General features: G+C 42.0%; 1 protein-coding gene across 1 annotated transcript; it reads right to left on the bottom strand.

The window, feature by feature from the left end:
- Positions 1-1,421: 1,421 nt before the first annotated feature.
- LOC148151851 (uncharacterized) lies at positions 1,422-23,846 on the bottom strand. The gene is given in 5 exon segments (XM_087993028.1): positions 1,422-1,578; positions 17,118-17,195; positions 22,700-22,736; positions 22,739-22,865; positions 23,823-23,846. Coding segments are annotated over 5 exon segments (423 nt in total).
- Positions 23,847-23,866: the final 20 nt, after the last annotated feature.

Raw genomic sequence — 23,866 nt, 5'->3', positions numbered from 1 at the left:
AGACTTCACTGTCATCAAAGCATGTGACCTGAGGGCATAAAAATTTCAATGAACTTTGGAGACCAGATCTGGCTTCATTTTAACAAATCTCTGAAAAAAGAAGTGAGGGAGTACTTGACAGAGGCCTTTAAATTTATGGAAGAGTTGATTAACGACATCTGGAGAAAATGTTTTCACTTGTCATTTTCAATATTAAAGCTGGAGGCCATCAAAATAAGATAGCAACAAATAAATCCAAGAAGGAACTCAGGAGAAATGTTGTTATCTACAGAACAGTGAGAACATAGAACTTGCTACAGCAGGGAGTGCTGAAGGCACAAAGCACAGATAGGTTTAAGGGTATATAAACAAAACAATGCCTGACATAACCAACATGTCAGACAGCATCTATGGGTAAAAACAGAGTTAATTTTTCAGGTCAATAAAAGATCATTGACCTGAATCATTTGGCAGGACTTTCCAGTCACCAACACAATGAGAATGTTGGCATGTGAGTGAGCTTAATCGGCTAGAGAGGGATAAAAACTTATATTCTCACTGTCGGGATAAACTCCAGCAATTAAGTTCACCCCTTTCAGGTGGTAGGTCAATTATATCATCAATAGGTTACTTGAAGCCCAATTACTTGCATGTATTTGCATCTCATTAACATCAGAAATCTCTGGAATTAACTTCCCCTTCCCAACAACACTTTGAGTGTGAATATCTCTGATTATAAAAAGAAAATAGGGACACTGGAGAGTGTGCAAAATATATTGACTGGATTGCATCAGAATTGAGAGGACAATATAGATCAGGAAAGATTGCACTGCCTTCAGCTCTTTCTCTAGAAGAATGAAAATTTTAGAGTAACCTGAGAGCAGTCTTTACAATGAAGTGGTTTGAGGATGTACAGTACATAGTGGGTGGGAGCAGAGATACGGAACATAAATATAACATAGTCAATAATAAATTCAGTAGCGAAGTCAGAATTCTTGATAAAAAACTGAAGCAAAAGGAGAAATGTTTTGAATATTCAACTCTCTACAATAAGCAATGGTTGAGCTGAACAGTATAGACATGTGGGAAAAAGGATAACGATATTAAAAAGATTAGATAGAGTGGGTGAAGACTCCTGTGGAGCAGACACACCAACGTGGGCTTCTACCTCTGTGTTGTAATTAAGTTGTAGTATCATGAACAGTGATTTTGAATTTGCTACCTGATGAAGGAGCAGCCCTCTGAAAGCTAGTACTTCCAAGTAAACTTGTTGGACTATAACCTGGTGTTATGTGATTTTTAACTTTGAACTTGTTGAAGTAGCAACCTGTATAAAGAAGTGTAGCACAGCATTAGCTTATAAGAATAAATCTGATCAAAGAGTGAATATTCCCATATTCTTCCTTTTATAGGTACAATTTTTAAAAAACAAGCTAGATGTTCTATTTATTAGAAATGTTCTATTTAGCTCCTTTACTGCATGATGTGCCTTTTCAACATTTGTGCTGATAGACTTGATCTGCTTCCATTTGCTCTTCGAGCTTTACTTTTTTGTCATGCAGCAATTTCAGTGGAGGTATTTGACTGACAACATAGGACCTGAAGAAAGCAGAGAATACAATAATAACTGACTGTATATTCATGTGTTCTTATTTACGGTGACACAGTGGTTAGCACTGCTGCCTCGCAGTGCCAGCAGACCTGGGTTCAATTCCCGCCTCAGGCGACTGACCGTGTGGAGTTTGCACATTCTCCCCGTGTCTGTGTGGGTTTCCTCTGGGTGCTCCGGTTTCCTCCCACAGTCCAAAGATGTGCAGGTCAGGTGAATTAGCCATGCTAAATTGCCCATATTGAGGTGAAGGGGTAAATGTAGGGGAATGGGTTTGGTTGGGTGGTGGGTCGGTGTGGACTTGTTGGGCCGAAGAGCCTGTTTCCACACTGTAAGCAATCTATATCTAACAACTCTTTGTTATTATCATTTGAAGTAATTGCTGTTGCATATATTTTTCTTAATATATAACTTCAACTTCAGTACCAGAGTAACACATGAGTTTGCTCAATCACTGCAAATGGAATAAGAACAGAAAGTGTTGGAACTACAAAGCTGGTCAGGCAGCATCTGGAAACACAGCGATAGATTTCATGTATCACGTCTTTTATCAGAATCCCTAATATAAATGCAATGTTTGTACTATATAAAGTTCCACAATCAATGCACCATTTTTCATATCTCAGGCTGGTAGGGAAGGCCTATAGTCCAAACTTCAGTACAGAATTTTCTTTTCTAGGTGTACAGATCCACAGTTCCATGAAAGTAGCAACACAGTGGATAAAGTGGTCAAGAAGGCATATGGCATGTTTGCCTTCATCAGTGCGGCATAGAGAATAAAAATTGGCAAGTTGTGTTGTAGCTGCATAAAACTTGTTATGGACTAGGCCAGACCACTCAAAACATTCTTAAGCAGGCAGCCCAGACCATAACTTTGCAATTTGTTTTGGTAGGTGTGCAGTGAAAATTACCCAGAGTAATTTAGCTAGGTTGACTACCAGGTTTTAAAACAGACAAAAATGTATTCTCAAAATTATGGAATGAAACACAAAGAACAGGATAAAGAACATCTACAGAACTCAGTCTATCCAAACTAGACATAATTATGCTGTTCCAAATATACACAACAGTCCTAATAAACAAACCCCCTTAAACATAGAGTAAAACTGAAACAAAGGTTTACAGGTTGAAGTTAAAAGGGCAGAAGGAGAGGGAGTCTCGCAGCCTGTGTCCACACAGCTCCACAGCTGAACTTCCTAGCTAGTCCTGAACTGAACTGTTCAGCTAGCAAGCTAGCCACAACCCCTTGACTTATACAGGTTACTTCTAAAATGTAAAAGCTTTGGTCTAAAGACTCACCTTTAGTATAAACTAAAAGGCCTTTCACCTCTGTACCAGACTCAGTCATTTCGGAGCCAGGCCTGTTTACGACCCCTCTGAAAAAAAACCAAGGATACAGTATCCTTGAGAAAAGAAACAGCTTTTAAGGAAAAAAACGGCTTGGTGACAAACTTCAGTGACGCCATATTTGGAATATTATGTAACTGCAAGAAAGATCTGGAGGCTTTGGAGAGAGTCAGAGGATCTGATAGAGGTTTACAGAATTATGAAAGATATGGTTAGAATGGATAATCCGAGACTATTTTCCAGGGTAGAAATGCCAATTACTAAGGAATATAGGTTCAAGGTAAAAGGGGACAAGTATGAAAAAGATGTGAGAGGCAGGTTTTTTCCACAGAGGGCAATAAGTGTCTGGAATGTGCCGTAAGAGGATCTGGTTGAAATAGATACAACAGCAACATTTAGAGTCATAAGGATGTATAGCACAGAAACAGACCCTTCGGTCCAACTCGTCCATGCCGACCAGAAATCCCAACCTAATATCGTCCCATTTCCCAGCATTTGGCCCATATCCTCCTAAACCCTTCTTAATCATATACCCATCCAGATGCCTTTTAAATGCTGTAATTCTACCAGCCTCCACCTCTTTCTCTGGGAGCTTATTCTATAAAGCACCACCCTCTGTGTGAAAAAGTTGTCCCTTAGATCCCTTTTATATCTTTCTCCTCTCACCTTAAACCTATGCCCTCTAGCTTTGGACTCCCCCACCCCAAGGAAAAGACTTTGTCTATTTGCCCTATCAATGCCCCTCGTGATTTTATAAATCTTTATAAGGTCATCTCTCAGCCTCTGACACACAGGGGAAATAGCCTCAGCCTATTCAGCCTGTCCCTATGTCTCAAACCCTCCAAACCTGGCAACATCCACATAAATCTTTTCTGAACCCTTTCAAGTTTCACATCCTTCCTATAGCAGAGAGACCAGAATACCCCAAAAGTGGCCTAACCAATGTCCTGTACAGCTGCAAGATGATCCCCAACTCCTATACTCAATACACTCAATAAAGGAAAGCATACCAAATGCCTTCTTCACTATCTTATCTACTTGTGACTCCACTTTTAAGAAATTATGAACCTGCTCTCCAAGGTCTCTTTGTTCATCAAAACTCCCCAGGACCTTACCATTAAGTGTATAATTCCTGCCCTGATTTGCCTTTCCAAAATGCAGCACCTGATATTTATCTAAATTAAATTCTATCTGCCACTTCTCAGCCCCTTGGCTCATCTGATCAAGATCCTGTTGCACTCTGAGGGAACTTCCTTCACTGTCCACTGCACCTCCAATTTTGGTGTCATCTGCAAACTTATTAACCATACCTCCTATGTTCACATTCAAATTATTTATATAATTGACAAAAAGCAGTGAATCCAGCACTGATTCTTTTGGCACACTGCTGTTCACAGGCATCCAGTTTGAAAAACAACCCTCCACCACCGCTCTCATCTTTTTGAGCCAGTTCTGTATCCAAATGGATAGTTCTCCCTCTATTCCGTGTGATCTAACCTTGCTAACAAGTCTACTATGAGGAACCTTGTCGAACACCTTACTGAAGTCCATATGGATCACACCAATCTGCTCTCATCAATCCTCTTTGTTACTTCTTCAAAATACTCAGTCAAGTTAGTGAGACAGGATTTCCCATGGAGGAGAAAGTGAGGACTGCAGATGTTAGAGATCAGAGCTGAAAATGTGTTGCTGGAAAAGCGCAGCAGGTCAGGCAGCATCCAAGGAGCAGGGGAATCGACTTTTCGGGCATAAGCCCTTCTTCAGGAATCTATTCAGGAATCTATTCAGGAATCTATTCCTGAAGAAGGGTTTATGCCCAAAAAGTCGATTCTCCTGCTCCTTGGATGCTGCCTGACCTGCTGCGCTTTTCCAGCAACAGGATTTCCCATGGACAAAGATTAGAGTAGTGCTGGAAAAGCACAGCAGGTCACCCATGGCCTTAAGCGGCATCTTGACAGATACTTGAATAGGCATGGAATAGAGGGATGTGGACCACATAGAGGCAAAAAAACTTTAGTTTAGAAAGGTGTCATGTGTCAGCACAGGCTTGGTGTGGAGAAGGACATATTCCTGTTTGATACTGTCCTTTGTTCTCACATGTGAACCTGTTCACCTGATTAATTTCGGCATCGAAGCACACACCATTAATTGAGGTAGGTAATATCCAGCAGGCATCTCTGCTTATTTTAATGAAGATGCATTTTGTAAGGAAATGGCTAATTTTTAACTTTTAACTGTTAAATAAGTTTCTAATGGAGGAAGCCATTCAGTACCTCAAACTTATTCAGTCATATAATGAGATCACAGCTGCTGTAGACATGGTTTGGACACACAGACTCCCAAATTCACACATGCACCCTCTCACAGACTTAGACCCCTTTACACTCACACGCACACATATACACCCTCTCTCACAGACACTCACAACCCCCCACTCCAGACACACACGCACACACTCCTAAACACAGACACTCACACACACTCCTGCAGACACACACACACACCCGAACTCACACATGCATCCTCTCACAGACTTAGACCCCTTTACACTCACACGCACACATATACACCCTCTCTCACAGACACTCACAACCCCCCACTCCAGACACACACGCACACACTCCTAAACACAGACACTCACACACACTCCTGCAGACACACACACACCCGAACTCACACATGCATCCTCTCACAGACTTAGACCCCCTTTACACTCACATGTGCACACACATATACACTCTCCCTCACCGACACTCACAATCCCCCACCCCAGACACACACACACAGACAAAGACCCATATGCACACATATATTTTGTGGGGTGAGTTTGTACTTGCAGGGTTACATTGTACTTTGCTCAAAAACTGCATGAATTCATGTAAAACTCCATTATCTCACTTTTTAGATGAGAATCAATCTAAACATCATGGCATAGACAGAGAACACAGGGGGCCAACACCTTCAATATATTGTCTAGCTATCACCATTGTTAAGAGCTAACCTGAGAATGCAACTTTTTTTAAAAAAAGGTTTTGTGATTTACACATGAAAGAAGTGAAACTGTCATGGTATTCTAACAGATGAAAGGCTTAACAGACAATCAATTTTTCAATGTATAATTTCAGTTACATCACACTGTAAATTTTTGCTATAAATTCTGTGTTGGAGGATTGAGCCCTCCACTACCACCTGATGAAGGAGCGACGGTCCAAAACCTGTTGCACTATAACCTGGTGTTGTGTGATTTTTAACTTTGTACACCGCAGTCCAACACCGGCATCTCCAAATCATGACTACTGTTGGACTATAACCTGGTGTGGTGTGATTTTTAACTTAGATCTGTAGACAACTTTATGCATGCACCTTTGCTCCACACTCCTTTCCAACAAAAATCTATCAATTTTACAGATTTTAAAATGAACATTATCAAATTTGAGCTAACATCCATTGCTTTTCATAGTAAATATTTCCACACATCTGTAATCTTTCGTATGATGCAGAGTTCTCTGCCTTCACTTAAAAGGGAGTTTACAGTAAAAGGATTTACAGCCAGAAGGCTTTCACTAACAATACGTCACTGCACCCACTCTGAACAAGCAGGGACAATGTTTGCTGATAAGAAATTCAGCAAGGCAACAAACAGCTTTAGCTCTAACCTTGAAAGGACATCTGCCAAACATTTGTTAAATTAGGCAGTGTGAGACAAGTTATGGGGTGTGATTCTTAGTTAAACTGAAGTCCAGATAATTGAATGAGGTGTTACTTTTCAAACATACTTCAAGTGAATCAGAGCAATAAAAACAGGAGTACCAGAATAGACAACACTAAAGTAATTCCCCAAGCTCATAACGACAATCCAAAAGGTTTTTACAAATATATTAAGGACAAAAGGGTAACTAGGGAGAGAAGAGGGCCCCTCAAAGATCAGCAAGGCCGCCTTTGTGTGGAGCCACAGAAAATGGGGGAGATACTAAATGAATATTTTGCAACAGTATTTACTGTGGAAAAGGATATGGCAGATATAGACTGTAGGGAAATAGATGGTGACATCTTGCAAAATGTCCAGATTACAGAGGAGGAAGTGCTGGATGTTTTGAAATGGTTAAAGGTGGATAAATCCCCAGGACCTGATCAGGTGTACCCGAGAACTATGTGGGAAGCTAGAGAAGTGATTGCTGGGCCTCTTGCTGAGATAGTTGTATCACCGATAATCACAGGTGAGGTGCCGGAAGACTGGAGGTTGGCAAACGTGGTGCCACTGTTTAAGAAGGGCGGTAAAGACAAGCCAGGGAACTATAGACCAGTGAGCCTGACCTCAGTGGTGGGCAAGTTGTTGGGGGGAATCCTGAGGGACAGGATGTACATGTATTTGAAAAGGCAAGGACTGATTAGGGATAGCCAACATGGCTTTGTGTGTGGGAAATCATGTCTCACAAACTTGATTGAGTTTTTTGAAGAAGTAACAAAGAAGATTGATGAGGGCAGAGCAGTAGATGTGATCTATATGGACTTCAGTAAGGCGTTCAAAAAGGTTCCCCATGGGAGACTGATTAGCAAGGTTAGATCTCATGGAATAAAGGGAGAACTAGCCATTTGGATACAGAATTAGCTCAAAGGTAGAAGACAGAGGGTGGTGGTGGAGACTGGAGGCCTGTGACCAGTGGAGTGCCACAAGGATCAGTGCTAGGTCCTCTACTTTTTGTCATTTACATAAATAATTTGGATGCGAGCATAAGAGGTACAGTTAGTAAGTTTGCAGATGACACCAAAATTGGAGGTGTAGTGGACAGCGAAGAGGGTTACCTCAGATTACAACAGGATCTGGACCAGATGGGCCAATGGGCTGAGAAGTGGCAGATGGAGTTTAATTCAGATAAATGCGAGGTGCTGCATTTTGGGAAAGCAAATCTTAGCAGGACTTATACACTTAATGGTAAGGTCCGAGGGAGTATTGCTGAACAAAGAGACCTTGGACTGCAGGTTCATAGCTCCTTGAAAGTGGAGTCGCAGGTAGATAGGATTGTGAAGAAGGCATTTGGTATGCTTTCTTTTATTGGTCAGAGTATTGAGTACAGGAGTTGGGAGGTCATGTTGCAGCTGTACAGGACATTGGTTAGGCCACTGTTGGCATATTGCATGCAATTCTGGTCTCCTTCCTATCGGAAAGATGTTGTGAAACTTGAAAGGGTTCAGAAAAGATTTACAAGGATGTTGCCAGGGTTGGAGGATTTGAGCTATAGGGAGAGGCTGAACAGGCTGGGGCTGTTTTCCCTGGAGCGTTGGAGGCTGAGGGGTGACCTTATAGAGGTTTACAAAATTATAAGGGGCATGGATAAGATAAATAGACAAGGTCTTTTCCCTGGGGTCGGGGAGTCCAGAACTAGAGAGCATAGGTTTAGGGTGAGGGGGGAAAAATATAAAAGAGACCTAAGGGGAAACTTTTTCACGCAGAGGGTGGTACATGTATGGAATGAGCTGCCAGATGATGTGGTGGAGGCTGGTACAATCGCAACATTTAAGAGGCATTTGGGTGGGTATATGAATAGGAAGGGTTTGGAGGGATATGGGCGGGTGCTGGCAGGTGGGACTAGATTGTGTTGGGATATCTGGTTGGCGTGGACAGGTTGGACCGAAGGGTCTGTTTCCATGCTGTACATCTCTATGACTCTGTGTGAAGTGTGAAATATATCTTCAATATGTTCACTCCATTTTCCTTTTGTTGCACCTTCAACACAGACACTGTATGAACTAGCCTTAGATATTAGTGAGTTTTGAGAAGATTTGTAGCTCAGGTTGAGGTTTTGGATGTAGATTTGCTCACTGTCTGAAAGGTTCATTTCCAGACGTTTCATTACCTTACTAGATAACATCTTCAATGCACTTCATGCTTTCTACTTATATGTTTGGGTTTCTTTGGGTTGGTGATGTCATTTCCTGTGGTGAAGTCACTTCCTGTTCCTTTTCTCAGGGGGTAGTAGATGGAGACTAACTCAGTGTGTTTGTTGATAGAGTTCCAGTTGGAATACCATGCTTCTAGGAATTCTCATGCGTGTCTTTGTTTGGCTTGTCCTAGCATGGATGTGTTGTCCAGTTGAAGTGGTATCCTTCCTCATCCGTATGTGAAGATACTAGTGAGAGAGGGTCGTGTCTTTTTGTGGCTAGTTGGTGTTCATGTATCCTGGTGGCTAGTTTTCTGCCTGTTTGTCCAATGTTCAATGAGCCAACACACACTGCAGCACAGAGGAACTATGCAGAGCAGAGGAAAATCATCTATACAGTGTATTAAAAAAGAATGGGTACCCAATGAACACAGTCTGCCGATTTCTTCACAACAAACCCAAACAAGCAGACAAAACACGTCCAGAAACCCTAGCCACTCTCCCCTACATCAAAGACATCTTGGAAATGATTGCTGAAAATGTGTTGCTGGAAAAGCGCAGCAGGTCAGGCAGCATCCAGGGAACAGGAGAATCGACGTTTTGGGCATAAGCCCTTCTTCAGGCTTCTTCCAAGCCCTCTTGGAAATGACTGCCAGTCTACTCAGACCCCTTGGCATCATGGTAGCCCACAAACCCACCAACACACTAAAATAGCAGCTAATGAACTTGAAAGAGCCTATACAGACAATGAGCAAAACTAACGTCATTTACAAAATACTGTGCAAGGACTGTAACAAACACTACATCCAAAGCCTTAGATATGATGTGGAGGAGCCGATGTTGGACTGAGATAGACAAAGTTAAAAATCACACAACACCAGGTTATAGTCCAACAGGTTTATTTGGAAGCACTAGCTTTCAGAGCGCTGCTCCTTCATCAGGTGGTTAGATATTTAGCCTTCGATATTTTCACTAAACTTTCTTTATAGCTACCTTGCCACAATCTTTTCTAAGCCTTCACTTCTTGCCATCAAACAACCGCTGAACCTTAAATAGACCGTTGTTCACAGCAAACTACCCAGCCTTCAGGACAACACCCACCACAACGCCACACAACTCTGCCATGGCAACCTCTGCAAGACATTTCAGATCATTGACATGGATACTACCATCACACATGGGAACACCAGCCACCACATACACAACAGGTACTCATGTGATCCAGCCAATGTTGTCTATCTTATATGATGCAGGCAAGGATGTCCCATGAGCATGATACATTGGCGAGGCCATTCAGACAGGAGAAAGTGAGGACTGCAGATGCTGGAGATCAGAGCTGAAAATGTGTTGCTGGAAAAGCGCAGCAGGTCAGGCAGCATCCAAGGAACAGGAGAAACGACGTTTCGGGCTTATGCCCGAGACCATTCAGACACTATGGCAACGGATGAATGAAGACCATACAAAGATCAATACACAGGGGTGTTCCATTCCAGTGGGGGAGCACTTCGGCGGTCCAGAATGTTCAGTCTCCAATCTTCGTGTGAGCATCCTCCAAGACAGACTTTGAGGTATTTAACAACGCAAAATCGCTGAGCAGAGACTGACAGCTAAGTTCTGCACCCATGAGGACGGCCTCACCTGTGATCTTGGACTCATGTCACGTGACAGGTAAGTCCACTACACTACATACTCCCACACACAGACTCTCTCTTCACGTGTTATTCAGCTGTTGACACTTTGCTCACACAGTCTGACACTTTTGATCACCTTAGTTTAGATTAAAGTGGTGCTGGAAAAGCACAGCAGGTCAGGCAGCTTCCGAGGAGCAGGAAAATTGACATTTCCTTCGTCAGGAATAGAAGCAGGGAGCATCCAGGGTGGAGAGATAAATGGGCGTGGGGGGGAGGAGTTGGGGAGAAGGTAGCAAAGAGTACAATAGGTGAATAGGGGTGGGGATGGAGGTGATGGGTCAGAGAGGAGGGTGGGGGAAGGTAGTAAAGAGTACAATAGGTGAATAGGGGTGGGGATGGAGGTGATAGGTCAGAGGGGAGGCTGGAGTGGATAGATGGGAAGGGAGATTGGCAGGTAGGACAGGTCATGAGGATAGTGCTGAGGGAGGTTGGAACTGGGGTAAGGTGGGGGGAGGCAAAATGAGGAAACTGGTGAAGTCCACATTGATACCCTGGGGTTGAAGTGTTCCGAGGCGGAAGATGAGGCATTCTTCCTCCAGGCGTCGGGTGGTGAGGGAGCGGCGTTGGAGGAGGCCCCAGGACCTGCATGTCCTTGGCAGAGTGGGAGGGGGAGTTGAACTTTTGATCACCTGCAGAGACTTATTATTCGACACTCCACTCACAGCATTTATATGATCGTTTGATCCCTCTGCCCTTGATCTCTCCGCCTATAAATTCTGTAGCTGTGTGCTTCTGTTGAACTACAACCTGTTGTCATGTGACTTCTGATTATAGCTCTCAACATTGGGGTATCAAATAGCTGTGACTAATTGTTTAAACATGACCTGAAGCTTTGGAGGAGGTAATACAGGCAGCTTAACTCAGCAGTGTTTCTGCACATTACCTGTACCTCAATATATTTTCAGCAAGCTTTACAATGACATTAAATTTATGGAGGCTAGAATATGGGAGACCAGCTGAGCACTGGAATATTGAGTCTGGAGGTAACAAAAGCATGAATGAACTAAGACCGAAGTGAAATAAGTGATGTTGTAGAAGTAGAAATAGGCAGTTTTAGAGTTGTGACATACAAAAACCAGAAAACCATTTTGGAATTAAATGTAACACCAAGATTGCAAAACAACTGGCTTCATCTCAACATATTGCCAAGGGAGAGAGATGGAGTTGGTGTCTAGAGAGTTGAGTTTGAAGCATGGAGTGAAAACAATGAACTTCATTCTTCCTGATATTTATTTGGAGGAAATCTATGCTTATCCAATGCAGGATGTCTGATAAGCATCTGATACTTTAGCAGTAAAATACACAAGGTACTGGAAAAATTCAGCCGGTCTGGCAGAATCAGTAGAAAGAGCAACAAAGTGAATGTTTCAAATCTGATATAATTTTGAGTCCTGTGTTCTAAAGAAGAGTAATTTCAGACTTAGAATGTTAACGCTGCTTTTGTCTCCATGTATTTGTTTTAATTGTTTTACATTGGTGAGGTCTTATATGGAGTATTGTGTCCAGTTCAGGTCACCCTTCCTTTTAGGAAGGATATTATTAAGCTGGAGAGGGTTCAGAAAAGGTTTACCAGGATATTGCTGGAAATGGAGGGTTTTAGGTACAACGAGAGGCTAGATAGGCTGGGACATTTTTCCACTGGAGCATAGGAGGTTGAGGGGTGACTTCAAAGAAGTTTATAAAATAATGAGGGGTATAAGTAAGGTGATTGGCAGGAGTCTTTTCCTTAGGGTGGGGAATTTCAAGACTAGGGGCCATATTTTTAAGGTGAGAGGAGAAAGATTTTAAAAAGACGTGAGGGGCAATTTCTTTACACAAAGACTGGTTCATGTTTGGAATGAACATCCCGAGGAAGTGGTGGATTTGGGTACAGTTACAATATTTAAAAGATATTCAGATAAGTATACGAATAAGAAAAGTTTGGAAGGATATGGGCCAAGTGCAGGCAGGTGTGACTAGTTTAGTTTGGGCTTATGGTCGACGTGGACTGGGTGGACAAAGGGTTTGTTTCCATGCTGTATAATTCTATGAACGCTGCCACGCCTGGAGTTTCTTAAGCATTTTCTGTTTCTTTTTGTTCCTGTTTATATTTGAGATCTCCAGCATCCACAGTACTTTACTTCTCTTTGAATAATTTACCAACTTGCATTTGTGTAAAAACTCAAGGGACATCTGAAAGTGCATTACAGCCAATTAAGTACTTTTGAAGAATTGTTGTAATGCAGTAGATGAAAGTATGGGGGGTGCAGAATTACACTGAGCATAAAGGGTTAAATTACGAGGACAGATTATAGAGATTTACTTTGCATTTCCTTGTATATAGAAGATTAAAGGATAATCTAATTGAGGTGTTTAACATGATTGAAGTAGTCCTTAGGCTAGATGGAGAGAAATTATTTCCTCTGCTGGAATGGGAGGGAGAGAAAGGAATCCAGTAAAGAGGCATAACTTTACAAGGATTGCCAGGCCATTAAGGAGTCATTTTGGGAAGCACAAAGGACAGTGGAAATTTGGATTTCTCTTTCCAAAAATGCTGTTGAGGCTAGGGATGAACTGAAAATGTCAACTGAAATCAACATGTACAAAGAAATATTAGACTCATAGAGTCATAGAGATGTACAGCACGGAAACAGACCCTTCAGTCTAACTCATCCATGCCGATCAGATATCCCAATCCAATCTGGTCCCACCTGCCAGTCCCGCCCATATCCCTCCAAATGCTTCCTATTCATATAACTATCCAAATGCCTTTTAAATGTTGCAATAGTACTAGCCTCCACCACTTCCTCTAGTAGCCCATTCCACACATCCACCACCCTCTGCGTGAAAAAGTTGCCCCTTAGGTCTCTTTTATATCTTTCCCCTCTCACCCTAAACCTATGCCCTCTAGTTCTGGACTCCCCCACCTCAGGGAAAAGACCTTGTCTATTTACCCTATCCATGCCTTTCATTATTTTATAAACCTCTATAAGGTCACCCCTCAGCCTCTGACGCTCCAGGGAAAACACCCTTAGCCTATTCAACCTCTCCCTATTGCTCAAATCCTCCAATCTTGATAATGTCCTTGTAAATCTTTTCTGAACCCTTTCAAGTTTCACAACATCCTTCTGATAGGAAGGAGGCCAGAATTACATGCAATATTCCAAAAGATGCAACATGACCTCCCAACTCCTGTACTCAATACTCTGACCAATAAAGGAAAACATACAAAATGCCTTCTTCACTATCCTATCAACTGCAACTCCACTTTTAAGGAGGTATGAACCTGCACTCCAAGGTCTCTTTGTTCAGCAATACTCCCTAGGACCTGACCATTAAGTGTATAAGTCCTGCTAAGATTTGCTTTCCCAAAATGCAGCATCTTGCATTTATCTAAATTAAACTCCATCTGCCACTCCTCAGGCTGTTGGCTTATCTGATCAAAATCCCGCTGAATTCCGAGGTAACCCTCTTCACTGTCCACTACACCTCCAATTTTGGTGTCACCTGCAAACTTACTAACTATACCTCTTATGCTCACATACAAATCATTTATATAAATGATGAAAAGTAATGGACCCAGCACCGATCTTGTGGCATTCCACTGGTTACAGGCCTCCAATAGGAAAAACAACCCTCCACCACCACCCTCTGTCTTCTACCGTTGGCCAGTTCTGTATCCAAATGGCTAGTTCTCCCTGTATTCCATTGAGACCTAACCTTGCTAATCAGTCTCCCATGAGGAACCTTGTCGAACGCCTTACTGAAGTCCATATAGATCACATCTACCACTCTTCCCTCATCAATCCTCTTTGTTATTTCTTCAAAAAACTCAATCAAGCTTGTGAGACATGATTTCCCAAGGACAAAGCCATGTTGACTATTCCCAAACAGTCCTTGCCTTGCCAAATACATGTACATCCTGGATCCCTCAGGATTATCTCCAACAACTTGCCCACCACCAACGTCAGGCTCACTGGTCTATAGTTCCCTGGCTTATCCTTACCACCCTTCTTAAACAGTGGCACCCCGTTAGCCAGCCTCCAGTCTTCCGGCACCTCACCTGTGACTATCGATGATATAAATATCTCAGCAAGGGGCCCAGCAATCACTTCCCTAGCTTCCCACAGAGTTCTAGGGTACACCTGATAAGGTCCTGGGGATTTATCCACTTTTATGCAACATTTCCTCCTCTGTAATCTGGACATTTTGCAAGATATCACCATCTATTTCCCCACATTCTATATCTTCTATATCCTTTTCAACAGTAAACATTGATGCAAAATACTTGTTTAGTATCTCCCCCATCTCCTGCTGTCTTGCTGATATTTGAGGGACCCTATTCTCTCCATAGTTACCTTTTTGTCTTTAATGTATTTGTAAAAACCCTTTGGATTCTCCTTAACTCTATTTGCCAAAGCTATCTCATGTCCCCTTTTTGCCCTCCTGATTTCCCTCTTAAGTACATCTACTGCCTTTATACTCTTCTAAGGATTCACTCAATCTCTCCTGTCTATGCCTGACATATGCTTCTTTCTTTTTCTTAACCAAACCCTCAACTTCTTTAGTCATCCAGCATTCCCTATATCTACCAGCCTTCCCTTTCACCCTGACAGGAACATACTTTCTCTGGATTCTCGTTATCTTATTTCTGATGGCTTCCCATTTTCCAGCCATCCCTTTACCTGAGAACATCTGCCTCCAATCAGCTTTTGAAAGTTCTTGCCTAATACCTTCAAAATTGACCTTTCTCCAATTTAGAACTTCACTTTTAGATCTGGTCTATCTTTTTCCATCACTATTTTAAAACTAATAGAATTATGGTTGCTGGACACAAAGTGCTCCCCCACTGACTCCTCAGTCACTTGCCCAGCCTTATTTCCCAAGAGTGGATCAAGTTTTGCACCTTCTCTCATAGGTACATCCACACATTAAGTCAGAAGACTTTCTTGTACATGCTTATGAATTAAGTGAAGATAGAAATCAGTCATGATTTAAATAATTGGTGCAACATTCAGGGGCTGGATGGTCTCCCCGGGTTTATATTGAATATGTGAGGATTTCCTCAGCCACTTAAGAGCAGTCCTTCCAATCTCCTCTTCTTTATCATTGCCTTGAGTTCAGGAAGCAGCAAGATTTTCCATGTTGGGATGTTAAAGTGAAAGCATGGAGCTATACATATTCTCAAGATGTGTTGCAGGGCTTCATCAGATTTATCCATTAACTTAAATGTGAAATTCTGCTTGACCATTCTTCTTGTAGTCACACTTGTATAATTCTTTTGGTTCTGGATTAGTGGTGCTGGAAGAGCGCAGCAGTTCAGGCAGCATCCAAGGAGCTTCGAAATCGACGTTTCGGGCAAAAGCCCTTCATCAGGAATAAAGGCAGTGAGCCTGGAGCGTGGAGAGATAAGCTAGAGGAGGGTGGGGGTGGGAGAAAGTAGCATAGAGTACAATGGGTGAGTGGGGGATGGGATGAAGGTGATAGGTCAGGGAGGAGAGGGTGGAGTGGATAGGTGGAAAAAGAGATAGGCAGATAGGACAAGTCCGGACAAGTCATGGGGACAGTGCTGAGCTGGAAGTTTAGAACTAGGGTGAGGTGGGGGAAGGGAAATGAGGAAACTGTTGAAGTCCACATTGATGCCCTGGGGTTGAAGTGTTCCGAGGCAGAAGATGAGGCGTTCTTCCTCCAGGCGTCTGGTGGTGAGGGAGCTGTGGTGAAGGAGGCCCAGGACCTCCATGTCCTCGGCAGAGTGGGAGGGAGAGTTGAAATGTTGGGCCACGGGGCAGTGTGGTTGATTGGTGCGGATGTCCCTGAGATGTTCCCTAAAGCGCTCTGCTAGGAGGCGCCCAGTCTCCCAAATGTAGAGGAGACAGCATCGGGAGAAACGGATACAATAAATGATATTAGTGGATGTGCAAGTAAAACTTTGATGGATGTGGAAGGCTCCTTTAGGGCCTTGGATAGAGGTGAGGGAGGAGGTGTGGGTGCAGGTTTTACAGTTCCTGCGGTGGCAGGGGAAAGTGCCAGGATGGGAGGGTGGGTTGTAGGGAAGCGTGGACCTGACCAGGTAGTCACGGAGGGAATGGTCTTTGCTGAAGGCGGAAAGGGGTGGGGAGGGAAATATATCCCTGGTGGTGGGGTCTGTTTGGAGGTGGCGGAAATGTCGGCGGATGATTTGGTTTATGCGAAGGTTGGTAGGGTGGAAGGTGAGCACCAGGAGCGTTCTCTCCTTGTTACGGTTGGAGGGGTGGGGTCTGAGGGCGGAGGTGCGGGATGTAGACGAGATGCGTTGGAGGGCATCTTTAACCACGTGGGAAGGGAAATTGCGTTCTCTAAAGAAGGAGGCCATCTGGTGTGTTCTGTGGTGGAACTGGTCCTCCTGGGAGCAGATCCGGCGGAGTCGGAGGAATTGGGAATACGGGATGGCATTTTTGCAAGAGGTAGGGTGTGAAGAGGTGTAATCCAGGTAGCTATGGGAGTCGGTGGGTTTGTAAAAAATGTCAGTGTCAAGTCGGTCGTCATTAATGGAGGTGGAGAGGTCCAGGAAGGGGAGGGAGGTGTTTACCTTGATTTTAATTCTTTTGGTTGATTAGTCTGTATGCACAATGCTTACTGAACGTTACTACTCACCTATAATCTAGATAATCTTGTAAACTTCCTTCATTGAAGTAGCCTGATGCAGCCCCATTGTGAATCAAGCTTAGAATCCTTCAGGAATGTTTCATATGCAAAATAATTGTGTATTAAATTTATCATTCAAACTTAAATTGCACTTTAAATTTGTCAAACCTGTTCACAAAAATACAGCAGCATGCTTGTTCATGAGAAAGACAACGGTAAGCTGTTATTTGGCAGTTTTGAAACTGATAGCAAACTGGTGCACTGCTATGTCTGTTCTTTTATATACGTTTAATTGCAGTAGGTGTTAACTATTTAGATGCTTGCAGTGACTGTACTGCTCTTGTCTTCATACTCAGAATGATAATGAACCCTCAAATAGTTTAAGTAGTCTTTCAGGTCATTTTAATAATATCAATAGATTGACTGCAACACTTTGTCCATTGGAACAGGAGCACTATGTGCTTGTGCCTTCTGGTTAGATACTTGACAAGTTGACATCAGTTCTTTAAGCACTGTTACTTGCACTTAATAAAGAATGGCGCTCTGGGGATATTTAAAGGAATGGTCTTTTTGAGCAAAACGCCCTGGAGGTTTTTATCCCTTAAGTTGCAGAAAAGGAACATATCCACTTGAAGATGAAGAGTCAGCAGAAAATATTTTTGGGAAGTATGTAAAACCAGCATCCATCAAGTCCTGTGAGTTTCCAAATGGATTAAAATTATCTTCCTCAAATGGAAAATACAGTAGCATCTCCTCTTGTCTGGGTGAACATTAGGAGGGATTGAATGTCTGATTGCTGACTAATGTTGAGTAGTAAATAGCAACAGATAAGCAGGGCTTTACACAATGTCTCAAAAGATAAGGTTACATTTGTTCAACCATGTTTCCACCTCACCCAAACAGTTTGCCATGGCATAGAAAGTGTTAGGGATCCATTGTACTCATGGAAAAAAGGACATCTTCTGGTACAACAGAAAATGATACTGAAGCTCCTTCACCCTGAGAGCCATGTTCAATATACTTTAGCCTCACAATGAGGTATAGATACAATAAATACACAGAACAGCAAGGACTGACACTGCTTGCAATATGAGGAGAATAACAATAGCAATCGTCACACAACTTATTCTTTTTAAAAAGAAACAAAAAAGGTAAAGAAAGTAAATGAATTAATCTCCAACTACATGATATATACAATACAATTCAATACAGCACAGGAACAGGCCCTTTGGCCCACCAACCCTGTGCCGATTCCAATCCCTATTTAGATCCGCTACTTATTGCCCATACACAGTTTCTGTCCCTATGTTTGCCTCCTGTTTTATGCCTAAAACATTGCTAATGTGCCACCTCCACTCGCAATGTATTCCAGACACCCACCAGCCTCTGTTGGAAAAAGTTTCCCCCCCACTTCTCCCTTAAACTTCCCCCCTCACATTGAACCGTGCTCTCTTGTAGTTGACATTTCCACTCTGGGAAAGAGATTCTGATTATCCATCTTATCTATGCCTCTCATAATTTTGTAGATCTTTATCACATCGCCCCTCAGCCTCTTTCTTTCTTTCCAGTGAAAACAATCTGAGTTTATCCAACCTCTTTTTATAGCTAAAATCCTCCAGACCAGGCAACATCCTGGCAAACCTTCTCTGCATCCTTGCCAAAGCATTTACGCCCTTCTGATAGTGTGATGACCAGAATGGCACACAATATTCCAAGTGGCCTAACTAAAGGTTTGTACATAACTTGCCAACTTTTATATCCAATGCCTCAGCCAACGAAGGCAAGCATGCTGTTTGTCTTCTTGACCATCTTATCTGCCTGTATTGCCACTTTGAGGAATCTGTGGACCTGTACTCCTGGATCTTTCTGTATGTCAATGTTCTACCATTTATTGCATAATTCGAAACCTAAATTTGATCTTCTAAAATACAACACTTCGCATTTGTTTAGAATGGCATCTGCCATTTCTCTGTCCAAATCTGCATTCTATCTATATCCTGCTGTATCCTTTGACAATCCTTCTCTCTATGTGCAAATCCACCAATTTTAGTGTTATCCACAAACGTACTATGTTTCCTTCCAGATCATAAATATATATTGCAAAAAACAAAGGTCCCAGTTCTGATCCCTGCAGAACACCAGTAGTTACTGATCTCCATTCTGAAAAGTACCCTTCCACCACAACACTCTGTCTTCTGTAACCAAGCCTGTTTTGTATCCATCTAGCCAGCTCACCCAGATCCCATGCTACCTTCTGTACCAGCCTGTCATGAGGTACCTTGTCAAATGCCTTACTAAAGTCCATGTAGACAACATCCACTGCTGTTTCCTCTTCAATCATTCTTGTCACGTCCTCAAAAAACTCAATCAAATTGGTGAGACACAAACTTCCCCACACAAACCCATGCTGCTTATCACTAACAAATCCATTCACTTCCAAATGTTAGTGAATTCTGTCTCTCAGTATCTTCTCCAACAGCTTCCCCATCACTGACGACAAGCTCAGCATCCTATAATTACCTGGATTATCTCTGTTTCCATTCTTAAAACAAGAGAAAATCACTGGCCATTCTCCAGTGAGTCAAAGAGGATGCAAAGATATCAATTAAGGCTTCAGCTATTTCCTCCCTTGTCTCCCACAGTATCCTAGGATAGAATGTGTCTGGCCTGCGGACATGTCTATTGTAATGTATTTCAAGACAACTAACACTTCCTCCTTTATTATGTTGACCTAAATGCAACCTTCCCAAATCTCAACATCCCTCCCTTTGGTGAATACTGATGTAAAGTACTCATTAAGGAGCCCACCCATTTCCTCTGGCTTCGCATGTAAACTCCCCCCTTTATCCTTAAGTGAGCCTACTCTTTCCCTAGCTACCCTCTTGCTCCTAATATATGTATAAAATGCCTTGGAATTCTCCTTAACCTTGCTGGTCAAGAACATTTCATCGCCCATTTTAGCCCTCCTAATTCCCTTTTGAGCTCCTTCCCACTTTCTTTATATTCTTCAAGGACTTTGTCTGTGTTTAGTTGCCTGGACCTTAGGTATATTTCCTTTTTTTGACCAAGCAGGTAATTTCCCCTGTCAAAGCTGAAACTTTATTGCTGGAACAGCACAGCAGGTCAGGCAGCATCCAGGGAACAGGAGATTCGACGTTTCGGGCACAGGCCCTTCTCCTCGAAAATTTCCCCTGTCAGCCAAGGTTCCAGAATCCAGCCATTATTGTCCTTCATTTACATTGGAACATGCCTGTCCTATATTCTAATCAACTAGTCTTAAAAGACTTCTGCGTGACTTATGTGGATTTATCCTCTCCCATTGTGCCGCTCCCAATCACATTCTCCAATTCTTGCCTAATTTGGTTATAGTAGGTCTTCCCCTCAATTTAATACCTTCATTCAAGGTCCACTCTTGTCCTTATCCATAAGTAACTGAAACCGTAATTATGGTCACTATTCCCAAAATGCTCGACTGATGAAACTTAGATCACCTGGCCAGGCTCATTTCTCAATACTAGGCCCTTTCCCTCATGGGATTATCCACATACTGTTTCAAAAAAATTCTCCTGGACACACCTAACAAATTGCTCCACATCTAAACCCTCAGCACTAAGGGAATCCCAGTCAATATGGGGGAAATTAAAATCACCCAGAACAATCCAGATGTTATTTTCACATCCTTCCAGAATCTGACTACATTTCTTCTCCTCCATCTCCCACTAGTAGCTGGGAGGTCTATAGTACATTCACAGCATTGTGACTGCACCTGTCCTATTCTTGAGCTCTACCCATAGTGCGTCACTGCAAAATCCCTCCAGGCTGTCCTCCCTCAACACAGCTGTGATAGAATGCAACTCGCCAAGCTCTTTTGCTTCCTCCTCTGTCTTGCCCAAAACATCGATAACCCAGAATGTTAAGCTGCCAATCCTGTCCCTAAGATGTATAGAATGCCTTTACTTGAAACCAATGTCCTGGTGTTCTTATGGATAGCCACAAGTTAAAAATTCAGAGTAATATAATATATATTATAAGCTGTAACAGTCCTTCATAATAGTATTAGCAACACTGAAATCTACCAAAAGTGGAAAAATAAAATAGACTTTTAGAACAGAGAAGTCATTTGTTCTACTGGTCACTTAGACTGCACATAAGACTCCTTCCACTCTTCTTCACCTCGGCCTATCAAACAGATCAGTAAAGGCTTAAAATCATTCATTCTGCCCAGTCATCAGAAGAAATCTTTACAATGAGTTTGTGAAAGGAGGTCAGTTTCCTTTCAAAGGTTAGAGTGTGGTGACACCTAGTGACTCCATTTATTTTTTCTCCACAGTCAAAATTGAATAAAAGGAATTACATAAATACTTGAGGGGGACAAAGTTACAGGGTCATTGGGGTGTGATCAACTTAAGAGCTCTTTTAAAAAGCTGGCATGACTCAATGGGCAGAATAGTTTCTTCCTGTGTGATATAATTCTACAATTCAATGAACTGTACATGAGAATTAAATTGATAATTTACATCACTTTTTCTGGTCTACAGAAACATATCTTGCTTTAAATGCCACGGATTTAAATTACAGTCCTTATTAATAACATTGTTATTGGCTATCCTGGATGGCAATCTGTGTTAGGTGAATGCTTTATGCATTTATCACAAACAGGAACCAATTACAAACATGCATCTTAAAAATATGTCGAGTACATCAACTATTTTGGGCAAATCAAGCAGATTCTTTTTTATATTACAGTTGACCTCATCTTGTTGAAGTTTGATTATCATTCAGAAAACTCATTGTGAGAAACAAAGCTCACATGTCAATAAATTTCAGTCCGAGTCAAATTCTGAAGCAGCGAATTTTATTGAAACGTACTTGCAAGACGGGTGTCTAACGAGGAGGCACCCTGATCTGAGGGTTACATTCTGATTTATGCAGTTCAGCTGTGTCTCTCAGTCTTCCCCTTTACCCCATTGGTTACTTTTGCTTCTTATTTATCTTATTCCTTATATGTGACTATCCTGGCATAGTTTGCTGTCTTCGTGCGATCATCCTGCCAAACTAAATTCTGTCCATTGGCCACATCCCTCCTGCGACTGGCACACTATTCTCCTGCGACTGGTACACCCTGCTCCATGGTTCCTTGTGTGTATAAGGAACAGTTTACTGTGGAACTGTGTAGCTATACAGCATTCCATTTGTACAGGGACTGACACAAGTATCTGTGGTTCTGTAAAATGTATGTTTGTTATATCAACTATTTAAAGTGAAATTTATCTTTTTATTTAAAGTATTGAGTGCAATTTACTACATGTGTAATTTGCATTGGTTCTGATTTATGTTATAAGTAAAAGCTATAAAAGAATCTTGGTGGTAATTTCTTCTTTTGGGGGTGACTTGGTAAATTTAGCTTTATTGGTTTGTAATACGCCAAAAAGATCATTTCAATCAAATGCAAGAGCTTTTTTATTATTGTTCTTGAACTTATTGCTGATCAGTTAGCAGATATTTTGTTCTCTGAAATGTGACTAATATGCTGGCAGTCACAATCAGAATATCAAAAACAAAAATATGCTTTAAATGTACGTATACCCCACCTGATCTGTGGAAAGCTTTTAGTCAAGTTACTAACTTTATCCACAGGGTGGTGAGACTCAGCAGACAAGCAAACTTAACATGTGAAGTAAAATTGTTGCCATCCAAAATCAGATTAGTTAACTTTTACAGCTCCCAAACCAGTGATAGATTTCTGCAATGCCATAGCTAAGGACCATAAATGTCACCAGTGGATAGGCTGAGTAACATGAGTTGACAGATTGATTTTGCAAGGAGAAAGTGAGCACTGCAGACGCAGGAGATCAGAGTTGAGAGTGTGGTGCTGGAAAAGCATAGCAGGTCAGGCAAAATCTGAGGAGCAGGAGAATCGACATTTCAGGCATAAGCCCTTTTCCAGCACCATACTCTCGACTCTGAGTAACAATGCTAGACATGTATAATTCAATTCTGTCATCCTAAACTACCAGGATCATCGATGTTCCAACAAATTATGAGCTGACCTAAGGGGACTGAGAGCTAATTAAAATAAAGATACTCCTCATTTACCAATTCAAAACAAGAGGAACATTCATTTTTATAAAATCAGCCTCCCTTCCAGTCACTGGATTTTATGTATAAATATTAAACACCAGACTCTTTGACAAAGGATATCTTAAGCAGGAAGCTTAAATTGCTGGAGAATTCAACCTTGTCAAGTGGTGCCAAAGAACTGATGAATTGCAAACTTTGTACCCTTGTTCAAAATAGATCGTAAATATTGGCCCAGCAATTACAAATCAGTTTAATTTCAGTGATGGGGAAACTTCTGGAAACAATCATTCAGGATAGAATTAAAAGTCATTTAGAAGAGTCAGCATAGATTCATTAAGGAAAACTCATACAAAAATAACTTGCTGGATGGATGATGAAAGGAGAGCTGCTGATGCTGTGTGCATTAAAGGTGGCAAGACAGTTAGACAGATCTATTACTAAAGTACACAATATTCTAGACTTCATAAAAAGGGGTACAGAGTACAAGAGGAGTAAAGTTCTGATTAATTATTGCAAGACGCCAGTTAGATGTCTACTCAAGCATTGCATACAGATCTGTGCACCACACTACAGGAAGGATGTGAATACATTGAAAAGAGCTCACAATGGGTAATGAACGGAGGGCATGCTCACCTTGTCTTCACCGCTGCACGACATGACATGTTGGAGTTTGATCT

Source organism: Chiloscyllium plagiosum, unplaced genomic scaffold (genome assembly GCF_037043375.1).
Source record: "Chiloscyllium plagiosum isolate Xiang-an unplaced genomic scaffold, Cpla_swu_hap1 HiC_scaffold_2, whole genome shotgun sequence".
Taxonomy (NCBI): Eukaryota; Metazoa; Chordata; class Chondrichthyes; order Orectolobiformes; family Hemiscylliidae; genus Chiloscyllium; species Chiloscyllium plagiosum.
Note: the sequence above shows the minus strand (reverse complement) of the source record. Positions and strands in the feature narration are given on the sequence as shown.